At 35.1% G+C, this 13,863-nt stretch overlaps 1 protein-coding gene across 1 annotated transcript in view; it reads left to right on the forward strand.

The window, feature by feature from the left end:
- Positions 1 to 7,341: 7,341 nt before the first annotated feature.
- Positions 7,342 to 13,863, forward strand: part of ASB5 (ankyrin repeat and SOCS box containing 5) — a 28,710-nt gene continuing 22,188 nt past the window's right edge. The window contains exon 1 of the mRNA XM_030947917.1: positions 7,342 to 8,289. Within this exon, the coding sequence (XP_030803777.1) occupies positions 8,094 to 8,289 (196 nt within the window). The 5' untranslated portion in view covers positions 7,342 to 8,093. The remainder of the gene's footprint in view (positions 8,290 to 13,863) is intronic.

Genomic DNA, 13,863 nt, shown 5'->3' on the forward strand with positions numbered 1-13,863 from the left:
AAAAAGCCTTTCTGTTACGGGCACTAGCCATGGGAGTCAGCATATAATGACATAAGCTTGCAGAATAAACTTTAGCTCTCATCCCTACTATTGACTGTGTAATTTCCTTTTATTAACAACATTCTTAAGCACCAAAATATGCTTTACACAGAAAGAAAAAAAATTAAACCACTTAACCACTTTTACTTAGTCAAGAAGAAAACCTGACAAAATTTGAAGAAGGGGGGAATAAAAGTAAACAAATTATTTTACCGTTTTGATAAACAAAAATTATTTTTTGAAGAAAAAAGTTAAATGGTTAAAGCAAAATTTACAGACAGCCTGTAACTTATTTATTAGAATAAAATTAACAATTTTGAAAGGAATTCAAATTGATGACAAAAGATTCACAGCTTAAATATTGTTTTTATTTAGAGGCATCTTTTTAATAAGAACAAGTGATATTTTTGCTGTTAGTTGAAGAAAAGATTACTATAAAAACTGCAAAAATATCAGGTTTAATTACATGAATTTAGATTAATAAGGTGATTGCACTGCCTACTAGAGAAATAACAGTTAGTTTGTCAAGTTAGTTGAAATACCAAAAGCATAGCTCCTGTGGTACCACAATCTTAAGAAAGAGGTTGAGTTAGTTGCCACAGAGGGAATCTGTGTTCTGTAGACATGGTTGGCAATGAAAGAAATTGCTTGGACCCAGGAAAGGAACTATACAAAGGGAAAGAGGTACAAAATGAGGAGATTCTTCCCAGGATTCACTGATACACCTGTGTCAGTACATAAGGCCATCAAAAATGATGCCTGAGTATCCTTATGAGGAAGAGGCAGTGAGTATGTGCATTTTGACATTACTCTCCCCTCATAGTTTGCTACAACTTTTTCCAGGGGGCCATTTGCCTTGTCTCAGAATGGGTTGTAGGGGGTGGGTGTGAGTGGTTTTTTCAGTGTTAAGTCCAACAAGGTTGGTTTTAACTTACTGAGAGTTGAAATTGCCAGATTTTGAACTGAGGAGTATACCAGTACACATTCCTTCCTGTTGATTTCCAGAAAGGGAGAGAGAGGGGCAGGAGCCTTTAGCTGAGGAATGGAATGGGCAGCTGGAGGTGGTAACTTTTTAAACTTCTGGGGGGCAAGATTTGCTAGAGTTCGTCTGTCAGCAGGCTGTGTGTGCCTGCTGTCTGACACGTTTCAGGGTCTAGTAATGCCTCTAAGTACACACATGACTTACTTTGGAATCTTCTGTAATACTCTTAATAGTTGAGTTATGTTAGGTATCCAAAGAGGACTGCAACAAATACTGTAAATAAACTTACTATGTTTCTAGCAAAACTCAGATTGAATTTACTTGTAAGCTTGTTGGTCATGCCTTCTTCCCTTCTGGGTAGAACTTTGCTGTCAGTGATTAGATGGACTGGTTAAGCAGATCAAGCATGTTCATGTGATAATGTGACAGCAGAATTGGCTGATACCACACTTGTAGCTGAAGGGGAATCTATCCCCATCATGAGAAGCAGCTGTCCAGTGGTGCATAACAAAGGGGTACAGACTTAACGTTACTATGTTATTTTTTCAAGAACTGAGAAAGTTAGAAAACTAAAATTTCATGACCACTTAAGTATCTGAGTTACTTTTTATGCTTTTAAATACATGTTATATGGAGAATGTCTGTTATGTGCAGAGATACTGATTGATATTTAATCCCTGACCATTAATTCCATTCTCTGGAAATCCAGACATACAAGTCTGTAGGCTAGAATTATTTTCTAAGATAGGAGTAGTATTTTCAACTACTAGAAAAGGCAAAACACCTCAATGAAACCATTTTTAACTCATTAACAGTTAGTAGAATAAACAGTCTTTTCATGATGTTAGAAATGAAATCATTCATGTACTCAAATAACTTGATTTGTATAGAACCTAATCTGTGTCAGACCAATTATTTTAGTACACTGGATGAAAAAGTACCACTGTACCACCCAAAAGCATAAATTTGACCTTTCTAGAGCAGTTCAAGAACTGATGGAAATAATGTGCTACACCAAAATACAGAGAGAAAGTATATATGTAACAAAACCTTTGTAAATTTTTGTGCGTTAAAGCTCTTTTAAAGGAGCTGTTGTGCTTCATTGTTAGAGAAGGCAAATGGTGTCTAAACATGTAACTGTTTAGTAGAATGGATGTCAAAAGCCAGAGCTCAACTACGAGGAGAAGTGTTTTAAGACACTCTCATTTTTCCCTATTGTGCCACTAAAGATGTTGTTGCATTGCATTTTGAAACAGACTTTTGGTTCAAGTCTTTGGTTGGGTTATCAGGCTATTAGCAGGGATTGTGAGAACTGCAGAAATTGGAATGAAACGAACTTTGGTTATGAGTTGTAACTTCATGTTGTATGGTTTGTATAGATCCTGGATAGACATGGCATTCAGGAAGACATCTGTAAAAAGGAGATAGGAGTCTTTCATTTATTTGGTTTACAGTGTTATATCTGTTGTAATTGGCAATGCAACTCTCAGTGCATTTTTGTGCTGATAGTATGGCTTTGTTGTGATGCTCAAGTAATTCTGTAGAATTCTTAAGGTTAGCAATGGTGTGCAGTGAAAAAGCCGTTCAGATCTAAACCAAGTTTCCTCTTTTCTGCATGAAAAAGTTTGTGTTCTCTCATGTTTTGTCTTTTCATTCCCCCAAAACAGTAGCACACAGTCTGTACTTCAGCCACCTCTTCATATTTTATGAAGTGTAGTATTTGGGTTGTGCTAATGAGCTTGAGCTCCTGTTTAGAAAAGGACACAGCAGCTGCTTGATGTTTTCCAGTCACTCCAGCTTCTGAATTTCTTCAGGTAAATATGACTTGTTTGGGTTTATTTTCTGTTCCTTAGCATAAATGCATCATATCCTTAACTTCAGAGTGATATTAATGAAAAAAACATTTAAGACTTTTGAAGATTGTTTCATGGTATGTATGCTTTTTTTTTGTCTTCAGTCTGATGTTAACATTTTGAACAATGAGGAAATAAATTTTAAAATAGTTCCTTTGAGTCTACATTTCTCCAGTTCGAATGCACTGAATGTAAAATAGTAGAAAAAATTTGCTGAACATAGATTAAGCAGGAAATGACATGACATTCAGTAGCTTTAGATAAGTAGGTAAAATTTTGAAGATTAGCATCTCATACACTCATAAAATACAAGTCAGCTTGTCACTACACAGTAGCTCATGCTTCTCTTGTTTTGAGTCCTTCATGAAGAATTTTATGCTTACATCAGAAACTCAGTACTAAAACTTGATTTCTTACTGTTATTTTATTTTAAATTCCTTGTTTCAAGGGCATTACTTTACAAATTTCTCCTGGTTGGTTGCCTAGGATGTATAAAATAATCAATTCTTCAAAGCACCTAAGAGTTCCTGTTCCTCTGCCTCTTATCTTAAAATCTTCTGTTATACCTCTTATTGGACAGAAGTTTCAGAACCAGGATGACTATCAACTTCTTGTGTATATTTAGCTGTCTCTTATATGTGGAGGAAGACATGCAGATGAAGTGCCATACAAATAATTCCTTGTCGTGTATTTCATCTTCATCTCATTTTTAAATAAACATTTTCACTTTCAGAGTTTTATGTGCGTCTCCAAAATACAGAAGAAAACTGTTAAGACTAACTAATGGAATTTGTGCTGTGAATATAATTACTCTTTTACATCTTCTATCATTTAGTTTAAATAGCCTGCTTTGAAAAATATAAATAGAAGGAAGTATGTTTTCCAAATGTAACAACACAGCATGTACTACAAAGAAATAATATTTCTAAGGGCTTTATAGTCTTTGATGTTAAAAAAACTGCTTTCAAAGACTAAATATTCTATCAGTTGTGCTAATTTTCTTGTGTATCTTACCTTACTGAAAATTAAACACACCGGTCTTCTAAAGCATAGACAAAAAATTGCCAGAATAAAATAGTTTATGAATGTGGTTATGCAATTAATCATGGATGATAGAGCATAATTTTTGTGGTTTTGGTTTTTTGGTGGTTTTGGGTTTTTTTGGTCTGGTTTTTGTTTGTTTTTGTCTGGGGTTTTGTTTGTTTGTTTTGTTTTGTTTTTCTAAAAATTACTTTGTTTAGTTGAGGGTAAATTGTACCCTAGATTTTGGACAGTTTGAATTAGCACAAACAGGTGCCACTACTAAATACTTTCTTTCTGCACTTGGCTGCTACACAGCAAAGCGTTAAAGGCTAGGCTACTTTGTCTGAGCTCTGGAGCTTGAAATGAACCCCTTTATAGTCATTATAAATAGCAGTATTGCTATCTTGATTCTACAGATTATGTTCTTGAGAAACGATAGCTGACCAAGCTGCATTAAAAGGGAACTCTAAGACCATAAATTCCAGCACTTGAAATTTCTTAAGTGGTTTTAAAATTAAAATAGTTAATTGCCAGAAGTGGGGAAGCATATCAGAGGAATCATTATATTGTTCTTGTTTTATTTGCTGGAAATGTGCTAGTTTGTCAAGGTAAGGGTGTCCTTGTCTGCCGCAGTATTACTGTCTTCTTAAGCAAAATAAAAATACAATTATTGTTAATCTGCAATGTTGCTTGTTGCCATTTTCTTGTGTGCTATGATAAAACCCTAAATGCTAAAATAATTTTACATCCCATCTCTTCTGTTGACATTAAATGAATGAACAGTCAAGATTTCATTTTATTTAGGTTTGTAATCTGGATTTTGTATTAAAATAAAAATTATTAAATACGTAGTCAGTTATTCTTTTCACCAGGATATCTGAGTGGTTTTTTAACAGCAATGAAGTTATCTTCAGAATACTCCCCATTTTACTAGTGAGGAAATGAGGCCAAGAAATTTCATTCCCAAAAGTCAAAACCACATGGAAAATGTGAATATGCCAATTAAGCCACTGCTCTTTTTAAGTGTTTTGATATCATTGTAGTGTTGTACATTTGTTACATATGGCGCATTTCCATTTGGAAGCTCTCATTATTCTGAAGTGCTGCAAGATCTGACTTCAGTTACTTCACATTGCCATGCAGTAGAAAATGTGGGACACTTACATCCCGCTTTTTTACAGTCCTTCATGTCATATCATTGACTGCCAGATCCTTCATTTATGTACCTATGCTTCAGTTTTCTGATTTCCCTTACAACAGCTGTAGCTTTCTGTTTCTGGTTTTCCCAGTCTGCATGGGCTTCCTCCCAGCTATTCTGTGTTCAGATCTCAGCGTTCACGTTGTTGGTTCTCCCAAAATGCCGTGTGGGCGTTAACTTCTAAGCAGTTGCTCAGTTTTCATGACTGGGTGCTTCATAGCATGGCTTTGCCAACAAGCTGTAACAGTAATTTTTGTAGGTCTTTAGAACCTTTAGATTAGGATAGACTTGGTTCTGTGCAGCTGGGAGAGTTTCCAGCTAAGCTGGCACATATGAGTTGCCGAGCTTTAAAAAAAGAGGAAATATTATAAGACTAATTTTGCCAGCTTCTGATGAGTATGTGTGAACTGGAATTCTCAAAACATGATTTCATGTAGGTTTTCATCCTTATGTAGTCTATTACTGATGAGGGAAATTTTTGAAAGGACTCAAGGCAAGTTTTGATACAGGAGTAACCTTCCTGTTCAATTTTCATCTTGTTCCTAAAAGTGGTTTTACAATTCCATGAGGTTATTTAAAACATTGCTTACAAAATACTAAATGCATATTAGCCTTATTATTGTAGTTTTAAACTTACTTTTTTTGAACCTCAACAGAAAAAAATAACTTGAAAAAAATGATCTAACAATTGAGAAATTTATTTTGTGATTTATCTACTGCAGTTATAAGAAGCAGGAAACAGTATTGTATGGTGAAGATGAATTCTGAGCACTCTTAACTCCTGCTGTTACTTATGGTAATTGCTATTTGGAGTTTTGCCTCTAAAAAGAAAGAATTATTTTGTTCATTAACAAAATATGGGAGAAGTCCAGATAAGAAAGCAGGTACTAGATGGCACAATGCCAAAAAAAGGGAAAAAGGGTCAGGTAAAACACTGTAAGGAAGAAAAAGCTTTCTGTAACATAATTATGGTTTTTCCTTGTACTGCATGGTAAATTTGTGAAACAGGTCCTTAAGATGAGTGGCAAATTCTGTGGACTGATCAAGTTAAGCTTAGTAGTACTAGTACAAATATGGGAGAAGTAAGAAGTTCCAGTATTGGGTGTGTTACTAAGGAAAATACCATTTCTATTAATGATTGAAACAGAACTTGGCAGTGGTAGCTCAGATTATAATGCCTTTTATACTTGTGGAAAACATGACACCTCAATTCAGTGTCAGATAACAATGTGCCAAATATAAAAAGGGATTTTTATTTGGCATTTTAAGTACTCATTCCTGCTTCTAAGAATGGTATGAGGAAAGCAGTTCCTATTCTGGCTGGATGAGAAAATGTCTATAAATGAAATTTGGTAAAAATTGTGTATTTTTTTTACTAACTAATAAAGTTTACTGTGTAAGCTCTTTTTTAATTGCCTTTTCTAGTTATGATTGAGTTTTAAGTGGATTAAATTTTTTCAAAGAAAAATACCTATTGCCTGTTTCTCTCAAGATAAGCACAATTCACTTCCTGACTGTTAAAAATTCTAATATTTATTTCCAAGAACATTTCCACTTATCATTGTCTTTTCTTCACTTGTATAGATTTGTTTGAATTTAGTTCAGAAAGCATTTTAGCTTCTTACTCTAATAAATTACTCCAAGAGTCAGATGATAAGAGGTTCCTTATTGTTTCCACTTTCAGAAATATGGTTTTGTATTATAGTGCTTAGTATCTGCTATTCTGTTCATTGAAATCAGGGTGATCTGTGAATGCAGTGACATTTGGATCATACCCTTTTATCCTGATGGACAGCTGCCAACATACTAAAATGTTTTTGTTTTTTTCTAATCACCAAATGAGAATCCAGGGTAGAATAGAAAGGCTTAGAATTACTTTGGGTAGAGCATTTTAACTTATAATTCAAGACAGTGTTTTTTTAATTTAGAAGGAAGTATGAAATTTTAGAGTAGGACCCTTTCTTGTGCTGCCAGGATTCTTTACTTTAGGATTATAGTTCACTTAGAAATCTGGTTCTGTCATGCAGCTCCTCAGTTTGTATCATGTTGCAACTCAGCAATTTACTGAGCAATTACTCACACTAATGGAACAACTTGTGAGTGACTGCTGATGACTGTGAGTAATAGCTTTATGGTATAAAGGCAAATTAATTCTTAAAAAATTGGAGGAATTTAGATTCCCCTCTCTAAAACTGGCCAACAAATAAAGGCTGTCATGTCATACGATGCAGCACAATGAAATACATATCATAACTATTAGAAATTTTCCATGTTGAAATTTTCCCATTGCATTTTAATTAATTTAATTTTAGGTGCTCCAGGTCTTATGGATAAAAATATATAGATGTTTGACTTGTAAAACCTACTCTGAATACTGTTTTTTGTATAGTGCTAAAGTCTTTGTATACTAGGTACTTTCATTCAGCCTGAGCAAAATAATGAGACTGTCAAAGCTGATATATATTAAATCTCTGTTTATTTATTAATGTGTACTTCAATTATTTACTGATATGATTCTAGTTTTTTAAGGAAAGAATATTAGTCTGACATAAAATGAAATATCAGAAAAGAGCAATTGTACTTAAGCAGCAGGAGAACATATTTTAGCAAAAACAGGTTATCTGAGTTACGTGGTTTAGTACACGAATTTCAGGAGTTTATAGTAATACTTTTGAAAATGTATTTTAAACATGTAAATAAATGAATTAGAGATGCAGAATTTGGAATGAAACAGACCTTTTAAGTGGAACAAGTACAATCCAAGATCTTGGAACCTGCTGTCCCACATGAATATCACCGGGCTAGCAAGAGCAGTAGTGAAGTCAGTACTATGTACAGTATAAATAATCGTCATATTTTGAGCAGCAGGCATCATGACCAGCTGATATTTTCTTTCCTCGGGACCAGTTGTTCCCAAGAGTGCATGGCTGGAGCCATATGATCTTATCAACACATTTGAGAGCCCGACCCAAACACTGACAGAGGTTTTGCTGCAGCAATGACTGTCATAGAAGAAAGTCGCCCTTTTGCACAGCAGTTATCCAATGTCTACTTTACTATACTTTCACTTTTTTGTTTTAAACTTTTTGTGAAGATCAGCCTTGCTATACTTAGTCATTTCTACATTGTGAAAGGAAACCGTAAGGAAGCAGCAAGGATAGCTGCTGAATTTTATGGAGTTCCTCAAGGACAAGGTATATTTGTATATACTCTGTTATCTCAGCTGTTTGGGGATTTAGTTTTTCAGGTAATTACTTATCTGATAGCCTCATTTGCATTCAGTTTTTCAAGTGATATGTGTGAGTGGGATATTTGTTCTGTACTTGTTGCTGTGTATTTTATAACCAAAATTATCTGTAGAAGTGTTGTTAGATTATGTGAGCTTTTTTTTTGTTTGTTTGTTTGTTTTTAAATTAACATTAAGTTGAGAATAAAACTCGAATATCGCAGCTAGTTTTCTGTTTGGAGAGAGGCCTAGTTTTAAGATGGCTGTGTATAAATAAGGTTGCCAAATACTTCCCAATCTGGGACTATTTTCCCAATTGCTCCTAATGTTCCCAGATTACCATGCATAGTTAAAATTTTCCATGTTTGGCATATGATTATTTTGCACCACTCTAGTGAAACTAGTCAAAATATTTCTGAAAGTTATGTCTTGATTAGGGTAAAATTTTCATATAGTAATCTTTTTGAGAGATATAGTTCTCATGTACCTTGAATAAGTTGTCTCTTGGCACATAGCAGGAACCTTAATAACACTTTGCCAGGGCCAACTTTTGGGCATGTGTGTGGAAACCTTTCAGATTTTACTGGGTTGTAAAGCTCTTGTGAAAATTCCTTTTTCTGTTCACACTTGCAGAACTTTGGCAGAACTATTGCCCCAAGCTCATCAGTAGTGAGGTACCATTTTCATTCAGTTCTTCTTTTGTATTACAGAGCACTCTTTCTTCTAAATTGTGGCATGCTGGCACATGACTGAGCCCTGATTTTGCTCAGCTTGGGATCCCTGCTACCTCACTTGTCTTTATTATTTTTCGTTATATTCTGGGATGGCATCAAGCTGAGTTAGGCAATGGAACAGGAAGACTTGTCTTGCCTCTTGCTGCCTTTATCACTCATCCCTAGGTACCACAAATGTGAAGACAAAGCCCAAGTTAAACATAAAGGGAGAAACTATTGAAATGAGCCAGAAACAGTTTTAAACTCAAAAGATTTTTTCAGTCTTCAGTGTTGGGACTAAAGCTAGACATTTGGTGTAGGGGTGTTAAAATTTGCAATCCAGAAAGAAAGGCTTAAATCCTAAAGCAGGAATTAGCTTACTTTGCAGATTTACTTGAGATGGCTTTGTATCATGTGCTTTCTGCACAAGCTCTGAAACCCAGGGTTTTTACATCTGAGCCTGTTAATGGCACCACTTGAACTACTGAGCATGTGTGTGTTTGTGTGTGAGTGTATGTGCAGATATAGCTGTGGGAGGGTGTGGGTGTGTATGTATGTTTTCACTACAGCAGGGTGGGAAGAACACAGACAGGAATACTTGCAGAGAATGGGGAAGGCCTTACTTGAAGTCAAGAATTTTTTGCCAGAAGCTGCTTGCTAGCTCTAAGGCAGCTCTTTATGGGAAGACCAACACATGAGCTGAATACATAAGGAAAGAGACTTGGGAGGAACTGGAGTGAAAGGAATAACATGCATCAGGCTGGAGAATACAATAGTGTTTATGGTGTTACCTGTTGCTGAATCCAGGAATCTGTAATTCAGGCATTTGTCAAAAGTCTCATCTCATACCTAAAGAAATTTTAAGCATTAAGTATTACTAAGCATTCTAGTAGCTGGCCAATGCAAAAGGTGAAAATCTATCACTCTTGCAGGTTACCGTTTTGGTCAGGTAGCAGAGGTTTTTATTGATTTAAGGATCAAACATATGGTAGATTTTCTAGTTTTCTGCTTGTTTTATTAAAAGAAAATGGTTAATGCAACTATTTTGTGCTTAAGTTGGACTTTTTACAGTTCAACATCAGTGTGCCTTCATTTTTCGCTGTCCAGCTTGCAGTGGTTGGTTCTGGATTTGTAACAGTTGTAAGCACATCTCCAGCTAGTGTTACAGAATCTGCTGTTCATCCATTTGTTGTGACTTAACAGCAGCAATCCTTGCTCTTTGGGATGCAAATAATTCTCCTCAGAATCATTATTTTATCTTATCTTTTCTATACTTTAGTTCTATGTCTGTGGAAAGAGACATGCTAGTGTCTGAACTCACAGTGTGTTGTGGGGTTTGATTTTTTGGTGTTGGTGAAACATAGGGATGCCTCAGTAGAGTTCATGTAATACATGTAACAAAATATCCTGTTAAAAGTGATATCTAAAAGATGTACAATAAGTAACATGAAGCATGAAACTGCTTGAAACATTACATTGTAAAATTAAATACTGAGTATCCTCCTAATTAATGATCCATTCTGTGTTTTTTCTCAAGTAGTGGAGAAACCTTGGCAGAAAAAACACAGCACAAAGAACCACCAAGATAGATGATTAGCCTAGCAGCTATCATTAGCTAATTGAAGTTTATAGTGTTTCAATAAGTAATTAAAATTAGAGGAAATGTTTACTTTAATTTTCTAGTTTTAACCTGATTACATACTCTCAAAATTCTGTTAGGAATGGTATTTTAGGTTTGCTTTTAATAACAAAAGATTACTTATTGCTGTTATAATGCCTTGTCTAGGACAGTGTGCTATAATTTTGAAGAAAAAAGAACCTTTGTAAATAATGTGCTACTAGGCACAGGCATTATTTCATACTTTCTAAACTGACCCCTTGAGTTAAAATAAGTTTTTCTTTTATGAAGTCTGTGTAGTTGAGGGTGTTTCAGGTAGAGAGAGGTAGTTTTTGTTGGAACGCCTTTTGTCAAACTGAAGGTATAGAGGTCAGTCCAGGAGCTGAGGCCCAGGGATCATGCATTTCAAGGATGACTTACTTTATTTTGTCACTTTTTCTCTATCAAATATAAAGAGACAGCTTTGCCTGTGTCATCTGCTTTGTGTGGTCTTGTTGCTAAATGGGTCATACTTTATTCCTTAATATTTCAGGAATGTTTTCAGTTTCAATAGTCAGCAATCTACACTCCATTTATCCTTTGGATCTCAAGTGCATATGAATGGCTGGATAACGTAACAGTCATTAATTAAAAATTATTATACGGTTTATGTGACATTGAAATACAGGAACTAGATCAGTGTTCAGCATCAGCTGAGACCAAAAAAGTGCATGTAAAAGCTCTACTAATTATAAGGCACTTTCATTTGCTTATGGAAATGATGTCTGAGTAAAACTTTTCTTGTGTATAGCTGAAAGGTACCTTCAGAGGTAAATTGAATGTGAGTTATCTGGTGAATGTTTGGCTAACCTGTTTTTTAAATGCTTAGTAATAGTGATTTCTGCAGCATCCTTATGCAACCAATTGCAGGTTTTCTGTCCTCATCACTAAACTGCTTCCCACTTCCCCCAAGGGTGACCTAAATCTTTATGTCTGCTAACTAAATTCATGAAATATTACTGTTTTCTCTCTGTGTATGAGAAGTAATCAATTTAAGGACTATTATAATGCATTTTCTTACTTCTGCTGTTTTGGTTTTTTTTTTCTTTTCTAGAATAAAGTAAAAAGGATTTAACTTTGTCTGTCCTGTGAAGTCTTATTTTCTAGCACCTGGACTTGCTGCAGTTGCTCTCCCTTGGACTTGTGCCAGTTCATATATAGTTTACAGACATCTTTACTGATGTCTAATTTCCCATGTTAAACAGAGTGCTCCAGCTGAGACTTTATGAGTGTAACCAGGGAACTATTAGTTGTATACAAGTGGAACACTTATGTCATGTGCCATGTATATGGCACCCTGTGTAATACCTCCTGGAATGATGCTGCCCCCTCAGCAGTAAAGTATTATGGATAGAGGCTGTAGCCTGTAAGCCACATGTTAAAACAAAGTCACTGTATTGTGCATTTGCTTTTTCCTCTCTACGTACAGTACTTTGTACTGGCCTTCAGCTAATTTCCTGCTCCCTTGGTATCAGACAGTTTCTCTGTTTTACTTGTCTGTTTTGAATTGCTTCCCTCTGAGCAGTTGTAGCATCTACAGTTTAGTGTCATCTACTGTCTGCATAAAAATAAATACATTATTCTATCATTCACAATATTGAAGCCTGAATAGCACCAAATGCAGGACAGAACTTTGCAGTCTTTTACATTTACTTAAAGTGAAGACCTGTGTCCTAATAAGCTATTAGAGTTGAATTTTTTTTTCAGTGAAGTCAGTGTTATTAGTACCATAAAAAATTAAATGAAAAAGGGATCCATTCTATTATAAAGGTGCCATTTTCTGGGTTATTTTTAACTCTGGCACTAATTTTGTAAACACCTACTCATAAACACTTGCCCCATTGACTTGAAAGGGACTGATTAGTTGTTTGGAGCCCAGTGCTTTCCAATCAGGGACTAGAGCTCTGTTAGAAATAGGTTGTGGTGCCTAGTGTTTCTTTATTTATTGTGTTGAGGTGAGCATCTACATATTAATTTCATTTGCAACTTTGCAAAAGTCAGTATTTTATTAATTTCTTTCTTAATGGGTAAAGATGTAACAAGTATATGTTTGCTCCATTTTTAAATTCTGTGCCCTACAAACTGATACACAAGAATAAACTGACTTGAAAATTAACTTTGAGTATATTTAGCTCCTTAGCAAACTATGTGTAATGACAGTGACCTGCACAGTAACATTTCTTGTCTCATGGTATTTCCAGATCTGTGAAGAGTTAATAAATCAGCCTTTTGTACAGCTGTTGCTGGATGAACACTGGAGGGTCAAAAGCAGCTTTTAGACTCTTCCTACTATACCAACTAACAAGTCATATCATGAATGTGCTCTGTGTATAGGAGCACTGGGTTGGAACTTCATATGAGTTTTAGGATTGAGGTATTAGTGCTGTGGTATGAGGTGATTTCAAAGTTTGTGGATCAAATCTAAAGAATTAATCAATTACCAGATGTTTTGGATCTCTAAGATACAAATTCTGCCAAAAAATACTGGCAAGATCTTGGTTTGTATGAAAGAGCCTATACTTTGTTAGTAAAGATAACTTAATGGAAGGAGGCATAGTTCCCACTCATAAACATTTTTGTAAGGCAGAAGATGTCTATTTTATCAAAAGTAAACATGATGCTCAGTAATAGTCAAAATCATCTACAAGCAGAAAGTGATAGAGAGGAACCTTCTTACAAAAAAAAAACCATAATTTGCGGAGGTTAACATAGCATAAACAGCAAAGAGTCATGTACATATACAGATATCTGGGGTCTGATAGACAAGCTAAGTAGTTCTGAGAATGTAAAATGATTTGTCTTAAATATCATATTTTTTAATTATGTCACCTCTTTTCACAAAAAAATTGTATAAAATTTCACTTTATCCATAAGTGTGTAAGTTAAAGTTACTTGAAAGCAGAAATTGTGTTTGTGGTATGCTTCTCAAAATACATTCTGGTTTTGCATAACAGGAGAGGTGAATATGCACTGATTTCTTCTAAGGTTAAGAAAGTCTACTCTTGAATGACTGTAGCAAATTCTAAGCTACCCAACTTTGTTGTATCTTCCTTGGTCAGGCATGGTAGGAAAGCTCAGTACACTAGTTAGGCTAAATTAAGCCATTGACAGGATTGTGGTAGTTCAGTCTACTGGAGTCTCCATCTTCTCCCAGAGACTGGTAAATACTATG

Source organism: Camarhynchus parvulus, chromosome 4 (genome assembly GCF_901933205.1).
Source record: "Camarhynchus parvulus chromosome 4, STF_HiC, whole genome shotgun sequence".
Classification (NCBI taxonomy): Eukaryota; Metazoa; Chordata; class Aves; order Passeriformes; family Thraupidae; genus Camarhynchus; species Camarhynchus parvulus.